Source organism: Asparagus officinalis, chromosome 4, assembly GCF_001876935.1.
Source record: "Asparagus officinalis chromosome 4, Aspof.V1, whole genome shotgun sequence".
NCBI classification, from domain to species: Eukaryota; Viridiplantae; Streptophyta; class Magnoliopsida; order Asparagales; family Asparagaceae; genus Asparagus; species Asparagus officinalis.
The window spans coordinates 41377737-41397228 of NC_033797.1; the positions used below are offsets into that span (position 1 = coordinate 41377737).

Sequence of the window (19492 nt, forward strand, 5' to 3'; positions counted from 1 at the left end):
CACTAGGGTTTCAGGGTGGCGGCTCGCCAACTTTATACTGCCCTGTTTTCCTAAGTTTTTCAAGTTAATTACGTAAGTAGCCTTGTTCTAAATCAAATTTTGTTTTAGGTCTTATTTAAAGGAAGCCTGACATAGCACAACAGCCCGTCTAGCTCAGTTGGTAGAGCGCAAGGCTCTTAACCTTGTGGTCGTGGGTTCGAGCCCCACGGTGGGCGTCTGTCTTTATTTTTAATTTTGTTTTTCATATAATAGCATGATTGATCACTTATTACATCATCTAAGCTAATCTAATCTAAACTAATCATATCATATCATACTCCCTTTAAAAGCACGAGTTCGGAAAATCTTTTTTAGACAAATATACCCCTTTATAGTTTGAACTACCTTATCTATAATCAAATTCTAATTTTCAATGGTCAATATTACCCTTCACTATTTTGAATATTTTATTTATATCTTAATCTATCCTAATCATAATCATATCTTATCCTAATCCTATGTGAACCATGTTTAGCTTAACAATTTAAAAAAACTAATATTAATAAAATATATAAAACATAAAAATGATATTAGTTTGTTAAGATAAAGCAATTACAAGTCGATAACATATTATAATACATGAAGTATTGCAAAAAACCATAAAAAGCTTTAAAATTGCAGAAAAGAACCTGAAAAGTTCAAAATTATAAAAATCATCCAAATGTCTCAAAACTTAAAATAAAAAACATGAAACTAAAAAATTAACATTAGTTTGCAAAGAATTTAAAATTTACAGTTAACACCTCAATGTCTCAAAAATTATAGAAACACCCTCAAAAGTTTAAATTACAGACAAGCACATTAAAATTCTAAAATTTTAAAACTTACAAATAACACAGATGAATTCAAGAGATTACCATGATACACCTAAAATTTTTGATATTTAAATTTAAATTTTTTAATTAACACCCTTAATATCTCAAAAATTATAAAAACACCCTTAAAAGTTTAAATTATAAAAAACCACCCTAAAATTCTAAAATTTGTAAATAACATAAGATAAATTCAAAATATTACCCTTAGACACCTAAAAAATTAAAATTTGCCGAAATTAACCTCAAAATTTTTTAAAAACTCCTTCAAAATTTAAAAATCGTAAAAAAAACTCTAAATTTTCAAAATTTTTAACTAGCACACATCAAATTCGTCGATTGGTAGACCGCTAAAATTTAATATTTTTCAAAATTAATCTATAGTTTTAATAATTACAAAAGACACCCTCAAAATTTTAGAGTTACAAGAAAATACTAACATTTAAAAAATTACCACCAACACATGAAACATAGAATTTACAACTACCAAACTTAAAAGTAAATTTTTTTAAAAACTCTTTAAAAATTTTAAAAATTATAAATCACACCCTCAAAGTTCAAAACCACAAAAATGGGCTAAAATTTTAAAACTTGGCAAAGAAAAGTGTAATTGTTTGGTATTTTTCATATATATATATATTAAAATTTCTAATTTAGGGATTTACTATCCATTTTCAGCATCTAAGAATAGTCTAAGTTGATACTGGTAAACAAAAATAATAAGAATTGATTAAAACATCCGGTTAATGGATAAAATTTTTAAAAATATTATAGATTAAAAATTTATCCGCACTATATAAATTAAATTAATTTCATATAATTTTAGTAATAAGTTGGGGTAGCCAAAATACATTCGTAACATTAATTGATAGATGTTTAAATCCATAGAAATGATAAAACACTATAATATTATACCTTAGCATTAATTGATTTTAATTTAGAACTTTAATCTTTGACGTTAATAATATTTATAGGGTAAAAGAATACAAGGAATTACATATGGGGAAACTATTAGAATATTTAGGGATAACTTTAAAAAAAATTGAGTTATTTCCATTGCAAATGGGAAAGTGATGAAAATAAATCTAAAATTCAGAAAACGTCAATGAAGAGTTATTTCCATTGCAAATGGGAAAGTGATGAAAATAAATCTAAAATTCAGAAAACGTCAATGAATCAATTGAATTGGCATTAATATAAGACATATCTATTAATGAAGCACTGAATGAGTTATATTAAAAAATAATTTAATAACTTTATCCTAATCAAAGAAAAAATCTCCATGGAAGACATAAGAAAAATTAGTAAGTATTCATAAATTCCATATTGTGTTCTTCAAATTAAATATTAATATTATAATCTAAGAGAAATTGGTAATGAATAATGCAGGTATTTAGTTTAGATCTTTATAGAAAATAACAGGGATAGAGCAAAAGTAATATTATTAAAATAACGGAAATTCTTATTGGATGCACATCAGAAGAATTCATTTTAGAGGAAAATAAAGAGATAGCTTCTAATTTATTTAAGTAATAAATTAGGAACACAAAGAATTTTATATATATGAAATTAATATTTATTCTCATTGAAATAAAAAAAAAATCAAAGTCTATATTTTGAGCAGTTTGTGTTGAACATCATAAGTACATTTGACTTCTTTGTAAAGTTAAATGAGATGATAAAAAATTAACGAGCCCAGGAAAGATAATAACATAAAAAATATAAAATTAGCCTGATGTCACAATTGATGTAGATGATGAAGACAATACTCTAGAATTACCCGAGAAATGATAAATGATAAACCTGAAGAAGGATTGATCTTAACTCAATAAAAAATAAAATAGAAGAAATAAAAAATAATATTTTTTGAATATTGTATAGAATAGTTTAATTATTTTGAGTGAAAATAGGAATCTTTAGAAGAGAGTTTCATGAATTTTTTCAATACTTTTATATTCTTATGTGGATGTTTTTATCATATAAAAGTATACTAGAGTTAGCATTAATCTTTAATTTATATTTTTTTATGAAGTCTATCAATGATTAGGAATAAACTTCATATTCTCTTTTGCATCGTTTTAACATACTTTAAATCAATTATTTTGCCATATTGGTTTTAAATATTCACCTTCCTTGTATAACATTATTTTAATATTTTTCACTTTGTAATACTATACTTTCTCAAATAAAGCTTAGTTTCATATCGGTCAAAAAAAATATAAAAATTTAAATTATTTTTAAATTATATTTGTTTTTTGTCAATTCAAATATCAACATAAAAATTTAAATTGGGTGTATCCCATTTAAAAAAACATAAAAAAATAATTGGGATGTAAGAGTTTAAAGAAAAAATAGCACAAACTGTCAAAAATACTTAATCATGGTATTAAATCACGTGCATTGCACATGTGTAAAAACTAGTAATTAGAAACATATTAGTTCTAGAGGTGCTTCTTTTTAACTAAAATCTATCTATCTCAAATCATCGACTATATATCTTACAAACATAGGAGTACACTCCTCCCACTTTAGGGATTGCAAATACCCCAAAACGTTGCCGGAGTCATCGAGAGTTATCCCACCCACGGCCCAATTTATCTATCATGACAATGCAGTAAAACACCAAAATCAGAAATCTGTACAAAATTTTATAAATATATAAATTTATAGAATATACACAAAAGTTACAACAGTGCCAGCTTTGGATGACATATATATATATATATATATATATATATATATGATTTTTTCATAGAAACCACCTTTAAAATAATGTTATTCTGTAGAAACCACATTTTATTTTTTAATTTATACATGAACCATCTTCAAAATATTTTTTTGTTGCAGTCAACCACCTTTAAAATATGGTCGCTCTATGGAAACCAAATTTCATCTTTAATTTATACATAAACTATATGTGCTCACTTTTAGGTCAAGTTTTTCCTATCGTTTTTCCTATTATAGTTTAGTTATCAAATACCAAATATATTAGAGAGATTGTAATTAATTGAGGTTAGGTAGGATCAATTACAGAAAAAACTTAACAGAAATGTGGGTCCATGTTGTTAATTGCAAAAAAAACTTTAAAGATGGTATACGTATAAATTAAAAATAAAATGTCGTTTCTATAGAATGACTATATTTTAAAGGTGGTTTCTACGAAAAAACCTTATATTTAAGAGAAAATTATGCACAACTGATCAATCAAACTTGGAGAATTTTGATTCAAGCATAACAAACAAGCCTGTTAGAACGTTGTTCATGTAATATTCATGTTTGATTTATAATAAACTCTCATTCGCTACTGATATGTTTGTGAGATGATACATTTTAAGTATAAACATGTACGAACAAATTATAGTTCAAAATAATGCAAAAATCAGCACGAACGTTAATTTTAGCCTTTAAACCATGGATGGTCATAAGTCACAATCGATGGTCAAGTCAAGACATTGATGGACTACATGAAAGAATCGGAGAAACGAAAACTCAAAATCAAAGCATCGATGGTCTACAGTCGACCATCAATGATCGCGTAGACCATCGATGAACTACAATCAACACTCGCAGAAATCTAGAAACCAGAATTTGCATAATCAAAAGGACTATAGTCAACCATCAATGATCATCAACAGACCATTGATGGTTGTAATCCATCATCGAGGATTGCGATGAATTTTAGCAGATTTCAAGTTTTAATTTCAGTCGTTCGTCAATTCTTTTAATCTTCTATTTGGACGCTGATTTATCTCTTTCTCATGCTATCAATGTTTATTTAAAGGAGAATTGAGGAAGAGAAGGAACAATAAGAAGAGAGAGGTAATTGCATAAAAAGAAAGATTTTATTTCCAGGTCTGACCCGACCCATTACCGACCGTGTCAGGATGTGACCCATGGAGGGTTGGATTGGATCAGCCCATGAGTCGAGCCGGCTCATGTCCAACCCTATTGCTTTTGTTAAGTTGTGCGCATTTTTTGTATCGTCCAAATATCTATATTTTTCTTGATGTCGCTGTACATTGATGGAATAAGTCAAAACCATTTAACCGACACCAAAAAAATTAAAAAGAAAAATAAAAAACTATAAATAAAAAATAAAAAATAAAAAACGCGCACAAGATCTCGTCATCTTCACTCTTTTGTTTCATCCTGCATCAAAAATATTCTTTGCCGGATTACCCGCTCGCTAACCTCGGAAGATTTTATATAAGGAGGGGGGAAAACAAGATAAAGAAAATAAAAACGATATAGAGTCTCCTATAGAAACTCATGAGAAAAGAAGAAAATTGGTATATGACCATTTTAGCACTTGATGATTATACTAATACAAATATATTAGACTAGTTTAATATTAGTGATTGCAATATTACAATATTCTAGTTACATGTGTGTTTATTACACTAGTTTATACTATGGAGTGACATATGTGTTTGTCACCTCCATCTTCAAATGCAAATTGCATTATAAATTGTTATAATGTAAAATTATAACCTCAACATTGATTACAACTTTAAAGCTACACTATAGCAATATAGCATTACAGCAGTCCAAGTTTTAATTCTACCGATCATAAATTAGATATAGATTTTGAAAAAAAAAATTATTACCTCTGCATGAGTATATATTTCTCCTCGTATTAGTGACATTCAGCCACAAAAACGTCAGAGTATAAAATTGTAATCCTGGACACCAAGTATCACAATATCAAACTACGTTATTTGGTGTCATTTATTAGGTGGGGGCGCCTTAGGAATTTGCCCTCTCGCCTTTTGTGCTTTAAATTCTGACAACGGAGTTCAAACTCAGAAAGGTCCCTATGGTTTGCGCCATAAATCTATTAAGCCCCCAGACTATTATTTGAATCTATTAAGCCCCTATAATTTTTATTTTGAATCTATTTAGCCCCTATGGTGTTTCTCCATAACTAAAAAGTAGATTCAATAAGACAAAAATATCATTTCTTTAGTTATGGAGAAACACCATAGGGGCTAAATAGATTCAAAATAAAAAACATAGGGGTTTAATAGATCCAAATAATAGTCTGGGGGCTTAATAGATTTACAGCGCAAACCACAAGGGCCTTTCTGAGTTTGAACCCTCTGACAACGAGCCGCATTTTTTATCACAAAGGCTCTCTCTGCCTTCACGTAGTTGCAACTGAAGTAAATAAATAAATAAAAGGGGAAAAAAGCAAAAAAGAAAAGAAAAGGAGGAGAATGAAGGGGAGCCTGTCTCATGAGCTTGAAGTGGCTCTGCCGGCCTACGAGGTGTGGGAAGTCTACAGCACGCTGCGGTTGGCCGAGCTCACCGTCGACTTGCTGCCGGATGTCGTCTCAAAGTTCGAGGTCGAAGAAGGCGATGGCGGTGTCGGCACTGTTCTTCGATTAACTCTTGGGCCAGGTAAGTTTGCTTCCCATCATCCCACGTCATCCTACGGCCACCCGATGAAAATTATTGCACGTCGGAATTTCTATTGGATGCCTCCGTGCTCATAAGCTGATTCAAATCGATCGTTCTAATTGCTAACTCTATTCTGGACTTGAAGGACTAGTTTAAAGAAAACTTAAGAATTAGAAGGCTTAATAGTAATTTCTAATTTGAGTGACTAATTTTAATTGAGATTGGAGACCAGATAGCAATTTGCATAATTTGAAGGAGTAATTCAAAATCCTTTTGGTTATTTAGTGGCTTATTTCGACTTTGGTACTCCAAAGTTTATCTATTTTATCAATTTTGAAGCCTTACAGTACTCTTTTCGACAAGAAATAGGAGTTTGTTGTTGAAAGGAGAAACTGATATAATAGTAAATTTCTATCAAAGTGACAGCTAAATTCTATGTTAAGTGGGGATTGGCAACATGAATGCTCAAGAAGAATCGTAATATCTTTATTATTATCTATTGAAAGAAAATGAATAAACTTAAAATTAAAAAATCTATAGCATTAACAACCTAAAATTTTATGAACCATTTATAAATTCTCAATACAAAATTCCAGGAAAATTTGAGATATTTTATCTATAGCCAGATATTCATATTTTCATATTAGTCCCTCACATATTTAAAATTGCTCATAAGTCCTTCAAATTTTAAAGGGTCGCCTCAATAAAAAATGTGTAGATTTGTAGTGTGCAACTATTGGGAAAAGCCTTTGGGGGTATCACAGACAAAGAGATGTTAATCTTAGGGTATTAGAGTGTCAAAGGAACTTTGGAGTATGGAAGTTAGAAAAGTTATAAATTTTATGGCTTTTAAAAGTTAAACCTTTCAAATCATGGATTTTTTTATTTATCTAAATACAACTTTAATTTGTCATTTAGTGTTTTTTATAGAGCCAAAGTTCTATTCCCGTTTACTTTAAACCCACATAGTTCTATATCTTCTCGGACACCTATAATACAGAGTTTTCCTTTAAACCCAAATTATACAATATAAAATGTATCGCTAGAAAAAATAAACCATGTAGCCAGTCAGTGGCAAAGCTAGAGCTTTATCCCACTGGTGGCCCTATGTAATTACCATGGTTATATTTAAGATCTATATTAATAATTTTATAATTTTATACTTCTCAATAGTGTCCTGCCTAAATTTAGTGGTGTCCCAAGTAGTAAATGCATGTAAAAGTAAATAATAGTATGCATATCGCTCCACCCTTATGTAGTTGTGCCGATGCCGACAGTATGTAACTATACATTGTATAGTATATATATAGCTATACATTCTATAATATTTAGGTATATACATTTTATATTATTAGGTATGCAACTTGTGGCTATACACTTTATATTCTATATTCTGGGTTTAAAGATAAATAAGCTTTGTATTTTGGGTATACGTGAACAGATACACCTGTGTGGGTATATACATTGTATAGTGTATACTGCTCTTTTTTCTATTTTTTTGTGTGGTATGTATATTCTCTGTAAATTTTTTCTTTTTGTTCACAAAAATATATATACATGAACAGGAATGCTATTCCTGTTTCTTCAGTTCAAAAAAAAAAAAAAATAAGCTTTGTATTTTGGGTATACGTGAACAGATAGACCTATGTGGGTTTTAAAGTAACTGGTTGTACAATAATGGGTTTATAATACAAATCCCTATTATTTATTTCTCAAGCTATTGCATAAAATAGCGAGGCACGTCACTATGTCATGGGTCCCACCACTTAATATGAAATTTGTGAAGCTGGTTCTAAAATAAATGATAAATATCATAAAACCCCCTTAACTTTGGTTGATTATCAAAATCCTCCTTAACTTTCAAAATAAAAGAAAACATTGCTTACGTTTATTAGAAAACCCCTTCTGGCTTGAGAGTTTATCTGGAAACTCCCCCTAAGTTAGAAGAGTTTTCTGATAAAATCTCAACGTTAAAGAGTGCTTTTGATTAAACTGAAAGTTAAAGAGGGTTTTTATAAAATTGAAAGTTAAAAGGGAGGCTTTTTTTTGATAAAACTGAAAGTGAAAGGGGTTTTGGTGAAAGTTAAAGGGGGTCTTTGTGATAGTCTTTATACTTAAGGGTGGTTTTCTCATATTTTGAAAGTTAAGGGGATTTTTTTTTTGGACAATCATCCAAAGTTGTTTTTTTTTTTTTTTTTGGGGGGGGGGGGGGGTTTTTTTTTTTATTTTATGATATTTAGCCCAAAAACAAAATGAGGAGAGCTGTTGGGGCATCGGGCCCCACTGTTGATGGGGCCCACCAGGTGTTGAAGCGCACAACTCTGATGAAAACAAGCAAGTGTCTAGGAAAAAAAGCTTAATTACGGATACGAAAGTACTGCATCAAAACCTTTTTCACGAATTCTCCAACATTTCAAAGAGTCTCAAATTACCAGTACCTTTTAACTTTTGTCGCATAATTAAAAAAAAACCTCTTTAACAATTGGATGACTTTATTATCTATCCAGTTATGTTATTTCCTAGTTTAATCTGGAGTTCATCTTTTCTCCTAATATCTTTACTCCTTCGCTGGTTTTATAGGAAAAGAAAAAAAAAACCTTGGGTGTTATATGAAACTCTTTGTAGTATTGAGGGTTTTGCGGCAAAAGTTTGGAGGCTCTAGTGGACAAACAAAGTTTAGGCGTTTTTGTGGAATACGCCCCAAAGTTTTTGGGGTGGTTTTCTGAAATTTACCCTGCTACCTCATCAAATTACCTACTTACATTTGCTACCTCATAAAACAAATTACCTATTTACATTTTGTCGAGGGGAGATGTGCACTGCCTCATGTTAGTTGTCAACGGATCTAATGCCGACAATATCTCGTGAGACGTATCTCTGGAGGCTCCAAAAAGGGACTAAGTAGAAATTTGTCAAAAGTGAGTATTTAGAGTAACGTATAGAAGAGAAATTAATACAGACGTTGGCAGGGAGAAGAGAGGTAACAACTTAGAGCAAATGAACTGGATAACATGACTTATGAGCGTGCCAACTTTCAACAAGTATTGCTGACTTATTGATAGCTTTTCTCGTTGTCGAAACCTAACTGTATATTGTAAATGCATAAAAAAAAATCCCTTCCTTTCTAAATCAATCAAAGGATTTGAATGACTTCACAGTCCCGTTTCTGTTGATTAGATAGGGATATTATAAGTATCAAGGAGTTTGGAAACATAAATAAATTTTCTAAAAGAACATCTAAGCAAACTTAAAATTTTAATCTCTCCTAATGGCAGGAGCTCCAGGTATGACATATTACAAAGAGAAGTTCATCAAGATTGATCATGAGAAACGCTTGAAGGATGCCATCGTCGTCGAGGGAGGATATCTGAACCTTGGCTTCAGCTCATACTTAGTTCGCTTTGAGATTTTAGAGAAGAGCAGTGATTCGTCCATCATCAAGTCCACCATTGAATACGAACTCCCGGATGAGCACGCAGCAAATGCTTCCTTCGTCACCACTGCCGCCTTGGCAGCCATAGCTGAGGGAGTTTCAAAGCATCTCACTGAGAAGAAAAAGGCGACAGAAGCCTAGCTGGCTGGTGTCCTGCAATCTCAGTATTTCTCTCCGCACTGCTGCAATATTGCAGGCGGAAGCTTTCGTCTGTAGACTGTAGGCTGGTAGTGTTTACAATAAAGATGGAAATGTGTTCGTAATTTTCCGTTTGTATTGATCCTGCACAGCTTAAAGTATTTGCTTTGAATGATAGCGATGACGTTTGGCGCTTTGGTTTGTATTATCAAGCGATTCTCCATTTTTTGAGCTAGTATTCTTGCATGAAAGGGTCTTTGCCCGGATATATAGTTGGTTCTGTGTATGGAATCATAGGTGGAGAATGGAGCATGACATGTTCTAAAGAGGCATATATGTATGGATGACTTCATTATGATCGCATATACTGCAGCCCAGCCCACTAGTACAAAGATGGCCAGTCCCAACAGGTGGTGGGAACCGTTGGGGAAACTTTTCGTAACCCCAACAGTTCTAACCGTTGGGCCATTTTTTTTTACGATGTAGGGAATTTTCCCTCCCTCTTTTTATCAAAAAAAAAAAAAAGAAAAAAAGAAAAAGGCCCGTGAACCCCATTTCTTTGTTCTCCTCTGTCAAAAAACCCCCAAATCCCTTCTCCTTTGCCGCCGCCCTCCCTAACCCTAACCCAAACGCCTGCCATGTTGCGCCTCTCTTCATCGTTCCTCCCCCGCGCTCGCTCCGCCGCCCTCGCTCCGCCGCCGCCCTCTCGCGGTCCTACTGCCTGATCCCGATGGTGATTCCTTTGAACCGTAACCCTAATTCCCTATGAAGAAATTCCCAATTTCTTCCAGGTTACCTCAAAACCCACACCCTAACTACTGAAATCCCTAGATATCAACAAAATCCCCATCAGAAACAAAACCCTAGGGATGTTATCTGTTCCGACCCCGTCGGAGCCAGAGATTATTGAGGTCAGAAGAAAGATAAGATTGAACCGCGAGATCATGGTCAAATTCACCCAAACCCCTGACGGTGTGCTTGTTTATGGAGGTAAATCCTCATTCTTGCATATGATGTTTGCGATTTTCTATTTGTAGGGCGACATATCACTATCTCCGTTTCCTTTTTATCTCGGGGTGATTGTTTATGAGAAAATACAACAGAAATTTATATCAAACTAGTTATGAGCGTAACCAGGTCTGGGAGTGTGGGAGATACTTCTATTTTCTTGGCATCTGAACACTATGTGTCGCTCCGGCCCATGACTTTGTTAATCCAGATCGTATTTATCTTACAGACCATTATTTTGTTTGATAGATTGATAGAGCTAAGTGGGTCAGCGAGATGAGAGCTTATGATTTGAAAGATGGAAGCATTCTGTTCCGTGAGCTCAGGGATTTCTTGCGACGCCTTAAACTTCTCTTGTGTTAGAGGTAACTTCTCATTCCTGCGTGATATTTTAATTTTTATTTACAGAAGATACAGCTATCCTGTTGCAAAGAGCTAAACTGTATCTCTTTTTTTTTTCCTTTAGCTATGCTTGATTGTGTATGCGAAATATCAATTCTAAATTTTGTTTCATGCCATTACATGTTGCATCTAAGATTAATCCTTTTTAGGTCGTTTTTAAGTGATCTACTTTTGATTTAGTTTTACCATTAAAATTGTTAGCAAAGCCAAGTTTTTCTGTATTATCAATAGTTTCCTGCTTCTATGGTGGCTTACTCTTTTTTTCAAGCGAGGGGCGTAATCTTGAGTACAAAAGTTTGTAGCGAGTTTCATGATGTGAAATGTGGTGCTAATCAGTCAGAGTTCCCTGTAGGCTGTCTAAAAATCACAATGGATAGTCGATCCCTATCAAGCCCTGATAATAAAAGTTACAATCAGACGACTTTCTGATCTTTGCATCCGCAATTCTGCAACCGCTATAGACACGGCCTCATCTCTGAGATGACTGATCTTGATGGCTGCGACAACAGCATGACTAATATGATATTAGCAACTATTAGAGATGCTGATGAGCAGTGTAGTGATTTCAGAAATCAAAGGTTGGACTTAGTTGGTGAGTTGCTTGGTAGAGAGCTATGGGCAAATATTCATCTTCAAAACACTATGGATGTTGATTCCCGTCTAACTCCAACAACGAAAGCTACAATCAAATAGCTTTCGGGTCGACAATCGAAAGCGGTAAATAGAGGACCTTTCACGTAGATCGAGAAGAGTTACAATTCGACGACGCTTCCGACAACTGATGAAAGCTCTATTCTGCAGCCTTCGCAACCAACAGTGAGAGTTACAATTTGACGACTCTCATATCCTATAACAGGCAAGGATCAATAAACAATAGCCTTCGCAATGTTATAATGGATGAGGTTACAAGTCAACAACCTCTCTCAAACGCAGAAAGTCATTCCTGCGTTTCCTAAGTTCAAAACGCACACTTGTGTGTTCCTCAGCAGACATCGAACTCTGTAACGCAGAGTTAAAGTACAAGACGCACACATAACGTGCGTTCTTCAATAGACTCAATTATGTGCCCCAAACTCTGGACGCAGAGTTGAGCTTCAACGCACACGGCCTGTGCGTCTCAAATCTCTAACAGAGATTTAACTCTGCGTCTCAAGCCTTGGACGCAGAGTTAAAGCCCATAACGCCAACTGAGGCGTTTTGACTTGTTCAAACGCAAGTCGAACGGCCTCAAAACCGTTATCCCACGTTCTGAGGGATCTTCGCCCACTTAGGAGCGGATTTAGGGATTGGTTACATCACTAACCCCCTATAAATAACCGACTTACTCAACAGAGTAAGGGGTTGATCGGTTGGTTGGTGAATCGGCTTTTAACAGTAAAACCGCATAAGGTTAAGGAGGAGCTGGCATCAAACCCGCCCAAGGTCAACAAATCTCAGCAGTTCAACAGCACGAAAGAGGAGATCTTTTGAAGATCAAAGAACTGATCAACGATCAGTTAATCAAATCTCGGAGGATCCCTTCATCAACGTCATAATACACTTGGCAATTAACCGAATCTTCGGTTCCAACAACTCTGTTACAGAGTTTTAACTCATTCTGAGTTCTTAAACTCGTCAAGAGTTCTTAATTAACTTGCAACACAAGTTAATCACATCGAGCCAGACATTCGGTTTTCAACAACTCTTATCAGAGTTCTTAACTCGTTCAGAGTTCTTTACACTCGTTAAGAGTTCTAAACCGAAGTCAGCAAGCACTTCAATTATTCCAGTGAAGAAGGACGGTCGGATCGTCAACGGAGAGCAAGTTCGACGCGATCAATCGAAGGAGGCACTCCACCGCTACCAAGAAGAACCCAGTTTTAAACAAAGGGGAGAATCAAATTCATTCTCCTCTCTTTTGTAATCGGAATCCAAATTGTAATCGATTTTGAGAGAATACAAGTCAAATTTTCTTTCTTTGTCTTTTTACATCAAATTTCCAACAAACAAAAGATGGCGACTCCGCTGGGGACTAGCTTCTCTGACGAGGAAGTGGTGGCGCAATCCGACGTTCACCTCACAGGAACCACCGTCGAAACTCTCGTCGTAGAGTTCGACCAAGCCAAGTATGAGGAGGTCCTCTCCTCTGGGTCCCTTAGCCCAAAAGCTAGGCGTGATACCCACAGGACCTCTACGGAGGTCAACACTACTGCTGAGATGCCAAAGAAAGCCCTCTCCTTTGGCCAAGACCTTAAACTCGCTCTGCGAGTTGAAGATTCCTCCCCCGTATCACTACGGCAAATAATAGGTCAAAAGAGACCTATGTCGGAGGAAAATCCAACCAACGCCGACGATGCCGCGGCCAAGACCTTGAAACAGGCCAAGAAAAATGCTGCTCGGCGAAGGAGAAGATCCTTACGGCGAGCATACTTGCGGAACAGCCAAGCTACTGCCCAACGCAAAGACTGCGTTTCTGAGCCTGTGCCCGAACTGTGCGTTTCTGCTCCAGAACGCACACTTCGTGGCAATGAACCCGACTATGAGCCTCGGGTTATTCAACTCAAACGCGACCCTCAGTGGCGCGTTGTTCAACATAGACGCACACCTCAAAAGTGCGTCCCAAAACGTGACCTCCAAAGGCACGTTCAATCATTCAAACGCACGCCACAACCGTGCGTTCAGTCAAAACAAGACCCTCAAGGGTCTGTTCAAACAACCAAACGCACACCACAAGTGTGCGTTCAATCAAAACCCGACCCTCAGGGGTCTGGGTCATCAAACAAACGCACGCCACAAGTGTGCGTTCAATCAAAACCCGACCCTCAGGGGTCTGGGTCATCAAACAAACGCACGCCACAAGTGTGCGTTCAATCAAAACCCGACCCTCAGGGGTCTGGGTCATCAAACAAACGCACGCCACAAGTGTGCGTTCAATCAAAACCCGACCCTCAGGGGTCTGGGTCATCAAACAAACGCACGCCACAAGTGTGCGTTCAATCAAAACCCGACCCTCAGGGGTCTGGGTCATCAAACAAACGCACGCCACAAGTGTGCGTTCAATCAAAACCCGACTCTCAGGGGTCTGGGTTATCAACCAAACGCACATCACAAGTGTGCGTTCCAGCAAAGAACGACCCTCAGGGATCTGTTTCTTCATCTAAACGCACACCACAAGTGTGCGTTCAAACAAAGAACGACCCTCAGGGGTCTGTTTCAACATCAAAACGCACACCACAAGTGTGCGTTCAATCAGGACAAGATCCACAAGGATCTAGTCCATCAATCAAACACAGGCCTCAGCCTCGTGTTTATAAACCTAAACGCGACTCTCGTGTTAAGACCTCTGAAATTGAATATCCTGAGGTCACCATCAACATGGTCGGCAGAGGCAAATCCTCACATCCTTATTCTGATGAGTCACAAACAAGTCATTCCCTGACTGTTCGGGAAATCTGTGATGAGTTTGAGGGAGTATATAGGCATACTCGGACTCAGACAGGAGCTATTCGCCCGGTTAACTATCAAAAGTTAGCCAAAGGGATTACCACAAGTGATGAACATTCGGCAATAGTCGAATCTCAATCTTTGAGCTCGGTCGGACCACAAGAGGTATCTGCTTATATGGTGGGAAATCCCGAGGACATAGCCAAAAGAGTGGACGAACATCACGTTATGCTCCAGGCGCAACAGGAGACACTTCTCCAATTGAAGGACATGTTGGCCCAAGTTCTGGCAGAAAAAGGCCAAAAACCTGAATCTTTCCGAAGGACAACCTCCAAAGGGAAACAGAAAGTGACTGAGCATTCGGATCGTGAGACTCACAACCTAGGATCCTCTTCTGAAGGTGAGAAAGAGGTGGAAAAAGAACTGCATCCTCAATCCACTAAAATGGATGAACTGGAATCTCGCCTCAATGCAATCGCCAACAGGAGTGAGCTCCGTGAAGGAGTGGTGAGGCCTTATCCTACTGCTGAATGGGATATAGCTCCATACCCACCGAAGTTTAAAGCTCCAACCTTGCAACCGTTCGATGGCACAGGATCGCCAAATCAACACATCTACTATTTCAAATCTCAAACTGGAGATGTGGTGGCGAATGATGCCATCCTGACACGCTTGTTCATCGGCACTCTTAAGGGAGTAGCTTTTGAATGGTTTATGAAACTGCCTGCTGGATCTATTCAGAGATGGGTAGATTTGGAAAGGTTGTTCTTGGCTAGGTTCTTCGAGGACGATACGGAAGTTTCTGTCCCAACTCTTCTCGCCACCAAGCAGAGGAAAGGAGAATCCATCAAGGCCTACGTGGAGAGATTCCGCAACATGGCATTGCGATGCCCCTCAGGTATGACTCAGTCAACCCTGGTTGAAACTTGCAGGCACAACTTGCAGACTCAGCTCCTCGCCCAGATGGGGGTAGCGGAGTGTCGCTCCTGGAGACAACTTGTTTCGCAAGGAGAACAAGCTGAAGAGATTGTAGCTCGGGTGAAAGCCGAAGAAGCTGCACAACCCAAGCCGCAACAGCAACAGCAACAGCAACGCAACCAGAACAACGCTCAGCGGTCTAAGGGAAAAGAGACCCTAGCAGCCGACTACTCTCAAGTACCACCGCCCACGAAGCAGGGCAAAGCTTCCAATAAGCAAAAAGTGCCCAAACAGTATTCCTTCAAGGAGGAGCATGTGGACACTTTATTCCAGCTATTGCGGAAGAACAACAAGCTACAGCTTCCCGAAATTAGGAATCCAGAGGAGGCAGGGAAGGTAGATGACCCTAATTACTGCCGCTATCACAGGTTCCTAGGGCATCCTACCAGAAGGTGTTACATCTTTAAAGACATCCTTCAGAATTTGGTGGATGCCAAAGTGCTTACTCTAAAACCTGAACAGAAGACTGTCTCTACCAACATGATAGCAGTCCAGTTCGGTGACTTCCCTCCGGTGACGACCGCAGATGGTGTTATCCCCATTCACAAGGGAGAAATGCGTCTGAAGAACACTGACTTGCACAGTCAGAAAGACAAAGGGTTGATCCCCCTCACCACTCCAAAAGGAGAGATCATGTGGGTTCATCCTGATCTAGTGGGAGACCAACAGTGGACGAATACCTCGTCCAAGAAGAAAGGAGGCAAGGCTAAGTCTTCCAACATGATTAGCCCCTCCATTACTGAGAACGATGATCACCTCAAGACCCTCACAGATTCAGAGGAAGAGAGGATTGCCCTGGCTGCATACCCAGGAGACAACCCTGGCACGCGGTCTGGAAAGACTTACTTGAAAGACTACAGCCAGAATACTCAAGAAGCTGAAGAACATCCCCAAGACGCTGGGGGTTCTGTACCAAAGAAGCCAGTTGATAAGGAAAACTAGAAAGAACTCTGGTTCAACAGAAATCTCCACCAGGAACCCGGGGAGTCGAGCACCCCCTTCCAATTCAATGTCATGGCACAGTTAGCCAACATACCGGCCAGAATTACGCTATATGAGCTCTTAAGGTTGTCCAAAACCACCAAGGAAGCTCTCATTGAGGCATTGAAGAATACAGAGAGCTTCATCACCCAAGTCATTCCAATTCCTGAAGCTTCGGAAGATCAAACTTGTCGGCAATGTCTGCAAGCGGCAAGAAGTTTACCCTGCATATCGTTTACTCAAGAAGATATGCAGGTTAAACACAAACACGACAGACCTTTGTACTACACAGGGTATATCGGATCTTCTGAAATCAGTCGTGTCCAGGTTGACCCGGGCTCCGCACTCAGCATCATGCCTTATAGGGTCATGCAGGTCTTAGGGATCCCTATGCACAGGTTGCACACTACCCAGACCACTATCTTTGGTTTTAACGCCAACAGTACTCGACCCCTGGGGAAAATCAAACTCAGGTGTCAAATTGGAGATCTCAAGTCCGAAGTGACATGCTACATCATAGATGCAGACACGTCTTACAATCTGTTGTTAGGACGACCATGGATACATGCAATCGCATTGTCCCGTCTACTCTACATCAGGTCATGAAATATGCCAATGATGAGGGAGAAGTTCGAACCCTAATTGCGGAAAAGTATCCTCTCCGAGGAGTGGAGAACTTTCACACTGATTCCGTTTTCTATCTAGAATCTCAAGAGGTAGACAGCGGAAACGAAGCTGACATTGAACCAGATACAGAGGAAGATTGTCCATGGGAACTGAACTTAGATGTAATGGGTCAGGATGAGAGTAATAATAATGTACCGAGCGAGGGTGAATGGTGCATTAATGAAGACTTTCTTTTAGCGTACTTGCATCAGTAGAGAATGATTCTAATGCAGGTACTAACCCATGGCACACACTGTGCACAGAGGCATCACTTACGTTGCCTATCAAATCATTCTTTGCTTCAGATGAAGAAGCAGAAGACGTACAGAAGGCTTTCTTCAAAGTCTCATCCAAAAGGAAAGGGCAGAAGCCGATCTGTTTTGGTAAAGTCAAAATCGAATAACTCAAACGAGGAAGTTCAGAGGAAGATGACGGAGTTCCCCAATTCCATTACCACGAACCCAATTCTATATACTTAATGAAGCAAATGGGGTATAATTTTAATGAAAAATAGGGTCTGAACTTCGGGAAAGATAGGCGAACCCCAATCCGGATGTCTCTGACCCCTGAAGGAAAACCTCCGGATTACTATCAAAAAACCGGAAGGGGTTTAGGTTATGTCACAACTCCCCCTGCCTCAGAAAACGAGATCAGTAATTATCTGCGTCAGGATCATTCATCCGGAACCTCTTCCTGGGAATCCGATGTTAGTGTTGGACCTTTCTTTAAAAGTTTGACTGTAAACATGGCTTCAACTAGTCACCCCGATGAAGATGCAGGGGGTGATGAAGAGTTAATCGAATCAACCGACGACCCTTGGATCAAACGTCTTAACATTTTGTGGGATATGCGCTTCGAACAACGCGAACCACCCACTGAAGATAAAGTGATCCAGGTCAACATGGGAGATGAGTCTGACCCCAAGCCTATCTTTATAGCCGAAGACCTATCATCATCCGAGAAAGAGGACCTTATATCTCTCATCCGAGAATATATAGATGTCTTCGCTTGGAATTATGAAGATATGCCTGGCCTTGACCCGAAGGTTGCCATGCACCGTCTCAATATCGATCCGGATGTAAAACCCGTTAAACAACAACAACGCAGGTTTCGTCCAGAGATCATAGAATCAATTGAGTCAGAAGTTAAAAAGCTTATAGACTCAGGTTTTGTTAGGGAAGAACAACACCCTGACTGGGTGGCCAACATCATTCCAGTTCCCAAGAAGAACGATAAAGTCCGGATATGCATCGATTTCCGCGATCTCAATGCCGCCTGTCCAAAAGACGAGTTTCCTCTTCCTATCACTGACGTCATGATCGAGAACACTTGCGGGTATGAAAGGATGTCTTTTATGGACAGATTCTCCGGGTATAATCAGATCAAGATGCACCCGGAAGATGAAAAACATACGGCTTTTAGAACACCACTGGGGGTGTATTGCTACACAGTGATGCCCTTCGGCCTGAAAAATGCAGGTGCAACTTATCAACGTGCAATGAACACAATCTTTCACGAACACCTACGAAAGAAGATCGAGTGCTACGTTGATGATATAGCAGTAAAGAGCCAATGTAAAGACGAGCATCTTGCAGATCTGAAGACAATGTTCGAAATCATGCGATCACATCAGCTGAAGATGAATCCGACAAAATCATTCCTCGGAGTTTCAAGTGGAAAATTCCTGGGATTTATCATTACTTCTAAGGGAATCTCTCTTGACCCAAAAAAAGTGCGTGCCATCCAAGACATGCCACCTCCGAAAAATCTCAAAGAGCTCAGAGGTTTGCAAGGCAGACTGGCCTACATTCGAAGATTCATATCAAATCTTTCAGGGCGCTGTCAACCTTTCTCTAAGCTTATGAAGAAAGGAATATCCTTTGTTTGGGATGCAGAGTGTCAAAGAGCATTCGAGGAGATTAAGAGATATCTAACTCAACCGTCAGTTCTCGTGGCCCCGATATCGGGAAAACCATTCCTGTTATATGTGAGGGCCATGGATCATTCTCTGGGTGCTTTGTTAGCCCAGAATAATGATCAGGGTCAAGAGCAAGCCATCTATTACCTGAGCAGGACTATGATGGGAGCCGAACATCGGTATAATCCCGTCGAAAAGGAATGTCTCGCCTTGGTATTCGCAATTCAAAAGATACGACATTACCTAGTTGGACAGACCATTCAGGTCATCTCTAAGGTAAATCCTTTGAGAGTT

At 38.0% G+C, this 19492-nt stretch overlaps 1 protein-coding gene and 1 non-coding gene across 2 annotated transcripts; both read left to right on the top strand.

Annotated features, from left to right (window-relative positions):
• On the top strand, window positions 143-215 carry TRNAK-CUU. Its single transcript has one exon. It is a non-coding gene; the product is annotated as a tRNA-Lys (tRNA).
• LOC109837276 (S-norcoclaurine synthase 2-like) lies at window positions 5970-10045 on the top strand. Its single transcript, XM_020405443.1, has 2 exons — window positions 5970-6251; window positions 9527-10045. The coding sequence occupies exons 1-2, from the start codon at window positions 6068-6070 to the stop codon at window positions 9823-9825; spliced, it is 483 nt and encodes a 160-aa protein (XP_020261032.1). The 5' UTR covers window positions 5970-6067; the 3' UTR covers window positions 9826-10045.